Genomic DNA, 10,587 nt, shown 5'->3' on the forward strand with positions numbered 1-10,587 from the left:
GCCGATTGGCTGGTGGAGGCTCCAGTCAATAATACTGAACAAGGAAGAGGCAGAGAGGGAGGTGGTCGTGCAGGGCTGTCTGCAGCCTGAGAGCAGAGTTAACGTGCAAACTGTGTATATTCTGTGCATGGATGTGTGTGTCTGAGGTAATCTCTTAACCTAAACACCCATTTTCAAAAACTGACACATCATTTACAGACAGAATCGAAGCCACAGTGATGATACTTTAAACACAAGGCAGACCTGATGCTACTGAGCCGCTGCACTCTTACAACTAGTGTTCATGTCTTTACAGCTTCATGAACGCACTGGGGCCATTATATTGATCTACAAATGTCAGTACAGGGAAACTGATCATACAGGAAATCAGTCAAGAAGAGAAACAGAGTTTAAGTGTGAGGTTTGACAGCATTCACAGAATAATGGAGGAATGGTAAGGCTATGGCTTTTTTACTATCCTAATGAGAAATATCTGCTCATTTTTTCATCTTGTATCCTGGCCAACTGATTACTAAATAATATTAGTTCAATTATTGTTTTTTATTCTTCCTCAAAACAGACAATTGGTCAGGAGGATACTTCTTCAGTACAAGACGGCGGTGGGATACAGTTGAAAGCGCACTAATTACGTGAGCCTTGAGTTATGATTTTAATCACTGTGCCATGGTAAAGAATGAACCTCCACACAACAAGATTAAAAACATTACAAACAAGGATAATTAGCACCTGAAATGTGAAGAAAAACAAAACAATAGAACTAAATCAAAAGAAAAACATTCCAATCAAAACAAAATGCTATAAAAGCTGAAGATGTAAATCTAATATTAGCATCATACTAATATTTCTAATTTCCCTGCATACTTATATGCCCAGTCGCTAAAACTTGCACTATGCAACAGGGAATACAAGTAAAAAAAAGTCCATCATCGCCACTACATAAACCAATAAATCCATAAAGGCATACATAACTACATTTGTTGCACATCAATTTTGTTTTATTATCCAGTCCAAATTAATCTGCAAGAGAATATTTTAGAGCAGTTTGCCATCTGACTCTCAGCTGCCTCTTTGACAAACTAGAGCAACATTGCCCTCTCCTGACGAACTGAGTTACAGCAGATGCACCTGCTCCTATCAGGTGTCCTTTCACAGTTTCCTGTTTTCTTCCTCTTAAGGAGCACCTCTCGAAACACCTGGTGGCCTCATAATAATCCATCAGATATTCCAGTGGGAGGACAGAGGCGACGCATCAAAGAGCAGGTTGCCACTCAGACACTGACCTGTGTCTGGAGACCTCAGCGGCTCTAAACCCTCTCTGACCTGTTCAAGTACACAGCAGTCTCAAGAAGAAGCCTGCCACAATAAATGCTGCAACACTCAGCTTCATGCTCCACCTGACACAAGTGCCATGAGGCTGCAGGTGCATGAAGTGACACATAAGGGCTTTTTTAGTGCGATAGAGTGGGAGAGAGAGAGAGACAGGGCTCTATACAGCCATCATTTTGTGGGAACAAACATTCAGTGTCCACAAGCTGAAAAAATGTTTTTTTAAGACTTGGTTTTAGTGTTGGAATCATGACGAGGACAAGCACTCTGAGAATAACATTTTTCACTATTTAAAAAAAAGAATTCTAGTTACATCATGAATCCACTCATATAAATGACAAACTGGTAATGACAATCATTAGTCACAGCATAAATGAGTTGTATCTATTTCGTACGTCATTGTTGTAACTTACAGTAGTTTTAGCTGATGAATCCTAGTTTTAAGACTCATTGGGCATAAACGGGTGAGGAAAGAACTGGGAAGCAGTGATAGCCAACACAGCTGAGACACAGTATGAAGACTCGACCTATTAATGCGTGATCTTGTTAGGTGGGCTCCAGGTTTACTCAAGAGGTATTGGCAGACTAGTGGATGGTGCCAGCGTGGAGCTCAGAGAGCAGCGGCCGGGCCCCACCAAGTAATTCACAAATGAAAGGCTGCCGAGTTGAGCCATGTGACCTACATAAGAGGGATTAACAGTGCGAAGAAGCCCCTTCCTTATCACTTTACAGGCTGCAAGCTGAAAAATCAGGTTAAAGGGAAGTCTGTTTAATGTATTGTGATTCAGAAATGAAATTTAATTTCAGGGAGAAAGCTGTGGCATCATAAGCTTTGCCATCCCAAAATGAGACTTTATTCAAATCTGCAGGCCTTACATCCTGCTTTGCATTTCAGACAAAAGGGGAATTCAACTTGTTGACCCAGGACGTGAATATGGGCAAAGACCTCAAGTGAGACTTTTAACAGAGGAAGTGACGAGGTCTTTGGTTCTCAGCTGCATCTCTGCCTCAACTAAAACATCAATTTCTGGTCAGCCACAGCTGACAAGACCATTAAATCGGTTAATAGCCCCTGCAGAACTCATTACTGCACAACATTCAATTTGCAATATGCATTGCAAACAAAGATAGTTTCTAACACGAACATGCTGTGTCTACAGTATTTGGTAATTCTAACAAAGCATGTTGGATGCATTTTCTACTTTTAAAAATTGGCATCTTTTTCGACACCAATCAGCCACAACATTAAAAGCACCTGCCTAATGTTGTGTGCGTCCCTCTTGTGCTGCCAACACAGCTCTGACCCGTTGAGGCATGGACACAAGACCTTGGGGCGTCCTGTGGCGTCTAGCGCTGGGATGCCTTGTTCCAGCATCGTCCCGCGGATGCTCAATGTGATTGAGATCTGGGATTTTGGTGGCAGGTTGATGCCTTGAACTCTTTGTCAAGTCCCTCAGGTCATTCCTGGACGGTGTTTGTGGTGTGGCGAGGGGCGTTGTCCTGTTAGGGGAGGCCACTGCCATGCGCTTGGGTAGGTGGTGCTTATCAGTGTGCCATCCATGTAAATGCGAGGACCCAATATTTTCCAGCAGCACATTATATTGTAACAAGATGATCAAAGCTACTCACTTTACCTGTCGGTGGTTTTAATGCTGTGGCTAATGTTGTGTATACTCCACTTACTTGCAAAACAAAGAAACTGTCCTAACATCCTGTGTTGGTTACTGAAATGGTTTTGTTTCTGTGTTTTCTTTGCAGTCAGCAGAGATTGAGTTCAAGAGGTTCCTGCCTAACCTTCCCACCTGACTCTTCTTCTGCTTTGATACACACAGATTTGATTTCATTACATTTCATCAAATTCTTTGGACACACATGCTGTTTTCCTTTTCCCTTCTTTTAGTGTTTCACTGTCCATTAACCTTCACCAACCTGTTATTTTTCAACAGTGCCGCCACTGGTCCTTACTTTTTATCAACACATATGTATAGCAAAGTGACTATAATGCAAAAAAAAGTATGTCTACCTGGTGGCAGACAGGGACCAAATCAGGCCTGGCCAACACTGGAACATCTATGACTTGACCTTATTTCACATACTATATACTATACTACCTCCAACCACTGATGGGATTAACTGCATTTGCAGACACATACAGTTAACTTCCGAGAACACACACAACCAATGCTGTGGCGTAGCGCATGTGAGGTAGCTGCCGTGTGCATGCAAACACATAGTTAAAAGCAAGTCCTGCATTTAGCTCTGCAAGTCAACAGATGCAGTTATGAAATAGTGAAGGAAGAGCAAGGGTCTCTGTGCCACTTCACTTCCGCTCTGGATTATATTCCTGAGAGCAAACATCTGCCTAGCTTTTGCATCCTCTTATCTCGGCGCTCAGGGGTTTTGCCCCAAAACTGTTCAGACATCCGCTCACCAACCACGCAGGGAAACATCTGTCCACGCGAGCGGCGCATGTAGATGTTCAGCACACCATCTGGGAGAATCAGTTTTCTACCAGCACCTCTCTGTAGCAGAGCTAGCGATCAGTAAATCATGTGGGGGCTCAGCCATATCTCCTTGAATACATTCTGTCCTTTTCCTGCGAAATCAACTGAAGCTGAAACTGAAGTTTTCTCTTTTTGACTAACTTCTCCCTAAAATGCACTGACCTGTTTGAGGTCATCTGGCTCTGACAGTTTGCCACACTCATCCTCCCTTAACCCTAATACGAGTCAATCTGCAGTGAATTCACCCTCTGGAAAACTCCACTTAAATCCCCTGAAAACATATTTTTTCAATCAGCTTCTTCCTCTGAGTGATGGGCTCCTGCGTGAGCACACTATTTTCTACCGAATGAAACAGAGCTTTTCTGTCTGTGCTCTTCTTACCGGTTTGCAGTGAAGTGAGATCAGCCATATTTGAATCACAATCAGATGGCAGTCGTCGGGCTGTTTGCTCGTGCTGCCAGCACAGTCAATCAAATCGGATCAAACCCCACCCGCACAGCCTGATGAAGCACATTAGCTCAGTTGTTGAGCGTTAGAATCTAAAAAATAACTTGGGATGTTTTTCTCCCAACTTTGAATTTTATTCTTCTGTATTTGAGTCAGGAATATTTAATGTAATAGAGAAACCAAATTTTCAGGGGTTTTAATTCGCAACACACCATCTGATTGTGCTCTGAAAGTCAGTTCAGGAGTCAAATAGATGAATGAACGTGGATGACCCTTCAGTCCAGGTTTTCGCCATGTGCAAAGAACAAGGATAAGGATGAAGATTTGAGACCCTGTCAAAAGCTAACAGGACTTACTGCAAATGGTTTTACAAATGAAGGAGTGAGATATCAAAATGTTCTGGAGAAGAAGAAAAGGCGAATAAATCAGATTCAGCTTTAAAGGCTGCATTCTTCTCAGTTTTCTCTCCTTTCATGTGAGCATTTACTGAAAAAAAAAGTACTTTCTGTTGAAAGGGAGGAGGAGGTGCACTTTCCTGCTAATCAACCTTCTGAGCTTGACCCCTGTTGTTGAAGGGCGGCTGTTTCTATGGATACACGAGGGAATCAAAGAGAACCCACTGCTTCCCTTCTCACCTGATGACGATCACACCGGTGATGACACAAATCACAGCAGTGGTGTGAAAGAAATCTGTGAGCGTGTAATGACGAAGTGGAGTGAGCAAGAGGTTTTAAATGTACATGTCTTTTTTTATCTATGCTCTTTTTATCCATTCTTTACTTCTTTCTTTTAACGTGTTTCTTTGTTTGTTTCATTATTTCTGTCCGTGACAGGTTTACTTGTAATGGTATGAAATGAAAAACTAGACTTAACATTGACTTAAAATAGCATGTAGAAGATAAACCTCCACTGCTTCAGGACACAATCTAGCCACACAAGAAAATCCCACATGTACCAACTGACCCACATGTAATGGAAAATGCAGCAGCCACAGATGTGAATAACTGGCACTATCATAAGTCACATCTGGCTATTAGACTCGACAAGCTGCCGTGTGCTGTTGTTAGCATGTCCAGGTGAAAAAGCCTCCGACCTGATTCATTTGTACTTGACGTTACTGCATCTCCTCAGAGGCCGTGATGGAGGAGCTGGAGGTCAGGTATGGAGTGAAAGAGTGAAAAAGAAAGAGAGGGCGTTTGGGACAAAGGCAGCCAATGACAAACTACCCCTGTGCTGCTGAATGGCCTCTGCAGCCTCAGTTCCCTTGGTAACTTGTTAGCAGGATGTCCCAGACAGGGTAACTCCCTCCTGTATTACAAATTACAGAATACAGGAAACTAATTTGAATTTGTTTTACAGTGGCACATAAAGGAGGTGGCAGCAACTACACCCAAATGGTCCAGCCTAACCCCGTCCTTATGAATTATACATGGCTGGGAGACGCCTCACAAGCAACTGAGCAGGCTGGAACAAATCAAGGTCATTGATTCCCTAAACTACAGCAGAGGCAGAAAGTCTTGGCAACATACCGTCTGATGCCAGAGTCCTTTTGTTGGCTTTTCGCTTGACATTAAAATTGAACTTTTATGAGTGAAACTAGATGTTTTGGAATGAAGAGTTTGAAGGATTGCGGCCAGAAACCAGCAGTGGTGCCAGACCACTCGCTTTCTCAAGTCTCAAAAAGATGGAGAGGAATTTCTTCAGACAGCTAATCCCCATATGTGTTCACCGCTCACTGTCAGTGCTGGGACTGCTATCACGCATTAGTCTATCAAAACCGCTGTGTGTAATCCTCACCACAGACCTTCACAGAAAAATAGTCTGTCTTTTTTACAAGTAGTTGCACCGAGATTTTATGTTCAAGCGCATAAAAACGTTTTGCTGGTGCCAGACAGAGCAGCTCAAGCTATGCTGCCACTAATACAGAGGAAAGATAAGTATGACATGTAAATGCAAAAGAGCTGCTGAATCAACTGAAGATCAGCCAAAGCTGCTGAAGGGTATAGAAAGGGTGGCATCATAAGAAAGGTCACATTGTTATTGAAATCAAAAAGCTTCATCAGATGCATGGTGGCCATCATCAGTTGTACTGAGTTGCACTTAAAGCTTCACTATTAGTGTGCTACAGATTTTTTTTGCAATTGGAAAAATGTCCACCTCAGTACATAAATAGCCCAAATTAAGCCATCTATATTGAATATGACTGTTAATGTTATGTGTTTTTGCTAAAAGAGAAATATGTGTGCATTGAGATCAAGTACTGAGAGATTCTGGCAACTATTCAGCTCAGCTGTTCTTTGAATTTTAGCAGGCTAACATGCTAACATTACAGTGAAGCTACCATATACATTTAAATGACTGGAGTAACATTATGACTTCTGACATTTAGCGAGTTAGCATGTAACATTTAGCATCTTAGCCTGCTGATGTTAGCATAGAAACATTCTGAGTCTCCTATGCTAACATTAGAAACACCACTTGCTAACTTTACAAGGCTAGCAAGTGGTGTTTAGCATGCTAGGAAAAAACACCCACGGTTAGCATGGGAACATTGTAACAGTTAACATTTTACCATGTTATAGAGCAAATGAGACAATGAAACTATGTTGAAAAATGAGCTAAATTCCAGATAAGCTAATGGGCCCTGCTGATGTACAGTACCTGTCGGAGGATGAAGCTGGTGGAGGTGGTGCTGCCGTCAGACCTCTTCAGCCGGCTGCGTCTGGAGTAGGTCCCTCTGTTAGCCTGGTGGGGACAAAATATCTATGTGTGATTGTACTATTGTCATATCTTCCCTGTGTTTCCCCTTCAACTCAAGGGCACCTTCCCTCCAGCCCTCCCATTAACACCAGCGTCTCAGCCCCTGGGGTTGGCAGGGCTGTGGCTCTTTCCAGCTGCCTCCTGTCCTCAGCGATGACCTGATTATATCAAGTCAGTATTTTACTGCGTTATCAGAATGCCATACCAAAATCCATAATGCATTACCCCTGCATGAACATTGCTAAGCAGCACAAATTCACTTTGCGTGACCCATTTTCATACACAGCCAATTTGTTTTAGTGCTTGAGGAGCCCATGAGGTAACACTTCACCTGAGAGCAAGGGGGGGGGGGGGGTGATGAATGACTTCTCAGCTGCCTTAACATGCTTTGTGTGGCATCCTGTCCTCTTGTGACGCTGCAGAGCATCTGGGGCAAGAGGAAGCTTCCCACTCCCAAAACCAAACATTCCTCTTTACTTTGGATTAATCTGCTGATTATTTTCTATGAAACTGGAAAATTGTGAAAAATGGCAATCACGATTCCCTAAAGCCCAAGATGACGTCCAAAAAATAGCTTGTTTTGTCCGACCAAAATCTGCAGATATTCATTTGACTTAACAGTCCTAACTCGAGTGCCACATACTCACTCTTTCTGGAGCTTTTGACTACATCGCAGGGTCCTCATCAGCAGACTCAATTTTGTTATGGAGCTGTATGTTCAAACTTTCTGTGATTTTACTGTCACGTTGCACATTTAAAGCAGCAAGTCCTCACATTTGAGAAGCTGGGACGAATGCTCAGCGTTTGTGCTTAAAAATGCTGTGAACAAGTAAACCAGGCCAATCAATTTTCCATCAATCAATGAAGCTTTCACTACAATATTAATGACTAAATTCAGTGTACAATTTACTTCATTTTAGTATATGCAGTCAAGAAAAATCTGCCCTCTTCCCATACTATTGCAGTAAAGTCATTGTACAGAGTTCTATACAGATCAGAGTTACGGAGTATGGAGCAAGATTTCATTCAGTCTCTGCTGTCAGGTTTTTTTTTTCCATTCTGTTTTATTTCTTATTAATTAAGAATGTTTTATTGCGTTTTGTTTCTTACCCACCTCATTTCTTTCAGGTTTTGCTGAATTTCTCTGTGGGATTAGTACGCTATCTATCCTGCCTATTAGGATTAGGCATGCAGCCGAAACGACAATCAATAATCAATAATCAATAGGTCGATCAAAGGAAGACAATTCTGTGTAATCATTTCAGGCTTTTTTGTTATGCAGAAACACCTGATATTTGCTAGTTCCATCTTGCTGGGTTTTTTTGTTTGTTTTTTTATGTGACTTATGTGACACTAAATAATGCACCAAAATACCTTTTGGCCAAACAAAACCAGACATCTGAGGACTTCACAGAGATTTTTTGCTATTTTGTGACATTTCACAGAATAAACTATTGAGATTAATGACAATAATTATCAGATTAATCAGTAATAAAAATAACTGTTAGCTGCAGCCTTTTATAATTTTATAACCCTTTAATATTTCTTATAATATTAGGCCATTGTGGCCGGTCCAATTCTTCACTGTACTGGATTTTTATAGGATTTTTCAATCAATGAGATGATACATTCATGATTCGCTGTAGCAAACCCTGCTGTGGTTATTCAACCCTTTAACAGTTTTCATGGGGTTTTCTGAAAAAAGCTATATATTTTGAAATATATATATAACACAATATAAAATTATACATATGTATATGACTGATATGAAATTGTCCATATGGCATGCTCTATTTGTGTATCTCTATCTATCTCTCTCATGATATCTCAGGTTGAACAGGGATTTGTCTGGATGCATTTAAGGACACTGACAGTAGCAGTATTTTAAACTACTGTCCTGTTCACTATCAGCTGTGTGCAGCAGATTCCGCTCCAGTCTGATCTTTGCCTCATCCATCACCAGTGGGGCTCCATCAGAGAATGCTTAATAATTAAGAACCCAATTTCATTTCTCTCTGAATAAATCAGATTCTCAGCTCACCGCAGGACCCGTGTCTCTGTTTGACCGATGACTCCTGCGAGGCTCGTTAGGAGTGATGAAGAATGGAGCTTCAGGTTAACAGAGCGCAGTATAATGAGTTTACAGTGTTTACAGTTACTGTTCATTTCTTCAAATCAATATCCACTGTTGCTGATATATTAAGACTGCTGTTCTCCTATAAATGACTGTTTTCTATCTGTATTATTATTCTTGCTCATATTTGCGTGAGAGATTTGTAGCTGTGCTTATAACTGATTACAGTAAGTGCAAGAGAAGAGAAGAGAAGAGAAGAGAAGAGAAGAGAAGAGAAGAGAAGAGAACTGAAAAGAAGAGGAGAGGAGAGAAGAGATGAAGAACCTCGGTGATTTCTAGTTATTTTTCTCCTACCTGGAACACGGGCTTCTGCAGCCCCTCTCCTATCCCGTGTCGGGTGTAGATGTGCCGGGACATCTCGGCCAGCTCATCGGTCCAGGGCGGAGGCTGGCGCTCCGTGCCGCTCCACTGGAACTGCTGCGGCTCGGGCGGCGGACAGTGGACCGCCGGCTCCAGCTTTGCTCCGGTTCTTCGTCACCACAGCAGAGGAGAAGAGGAGATGCGTCTCCGGAGACGGGTCGCACTCTGCGGTGGGTCTGCACAGATGAAGCCCGTGTATCAGCGCGAGCGCAGAGAGCCGCCGACCCTCCCCCTCTCCTCCCATCACACAGGGCTGCGTTCAGGGACAGCAGAGAAACTCAGGATTTGAGATTCGCAACTTGAGATGCGCATGAGCGACGTGCAAATAGAAGTTTTTCCTCAGAAACGGCCATCAATCCCTCACTTCGTTTGGGTGAAATGTTGACCTGTCCTAAACTAATTGTATACGTGAGAATATGTTCAGATTTTGACACATATTATTTTTATACGCACTTAAATTTTTTGTCCTTTCCAATGTCTGTTTTCTCATTTTCTCCCACAGTCTCATCTCATTTAACTACTTCTAACGCCTGACAGTCTTTATATTTATCTCTATTTCAGCATTACTTGCACTCTGTGCAGGCATGACTTGCCTTTGACTTCAGAAGCTTAAAATGCAATAATCACATCATGCAACCTATTCACAGCTGTCGTCCCTGCAAACACGAGAACGATATAGCCGATAATACATAATTCTGCATCACTAAAATAAAAGAGCAGTCATGCCAAATCAAATGCATGTCCTGAGTTTGTGGGAGCTGCTGATGAATATTTATTCTGTGACAGTCTGTGACTACCGAATCTTCATATCTCTTCCTGGACTCACAGTGATGTGGACTGTGACAGAGTCTGTTTGCTTTCTGAGTCTGCACTTCTGTGTATTACAGAATTCACTTTCTCTTCAAGGTCCCTAAATTGATCTCTTACTAACTGCAGGTTAAAGGTTTAAATGTGAATGAAAGGAAATATGCAAAGGAAAATCTTCTTCAACACCTTCAAATTAATTTAAAGTGGCTGCAATAAGGACAAAGTTGCAAGAAGTTTTGCACTCACTTG

At 42.0% G+C, this 10,587-nt stretch overlaps 1 protein-coding gene across 2 annotated transcripts in view; it reads right to left on the minus strand.

Moving 5' to 3' along the window:
* Window positions 1-9,528, minus strand: part of cacnb4a (calcium channel, voltage-dependent, beta 4a subunit) — a 31,492-nt gene extending 21,964 nt beyond the window's left edge. For both annotated transcript variants that reach the window (XM_041950174.1, XM_041950173.1), the window contains exons 1-2: window positions 9,466-9,528; window positions 6,939-7,022 (exon numbers count right to left, since the gene is read on the minus strand). In XM_041950174.1, coding sequence (XP_041806108.1) covers window positions 6,939-7,022; window positions 9,466-9,528 — 147 coding nt within the window. The remainder of the gene's footprint in view (window positions 1-6,938; window positions 7,023-9,465) is intronic.
* Between the last annotated feature and the right edge of the window lie 1,059 nt (window positions 9,529-10,587).

This window comes from Chelmon rostratus, chromosome 13 (assembly GCF_017976325.1).
Source record: "Chelmon rostratus isolate fCheRos1 chromosome 13, fCheRos1.pri, whole genome shotgun sequence".
Lineage (NCBI taxonomy): Eukaryota > Metazoa > Chordata > Actinopteri > Chaetodontiformes > Chaetodontidae > Chelmon > Chelmon rostratus.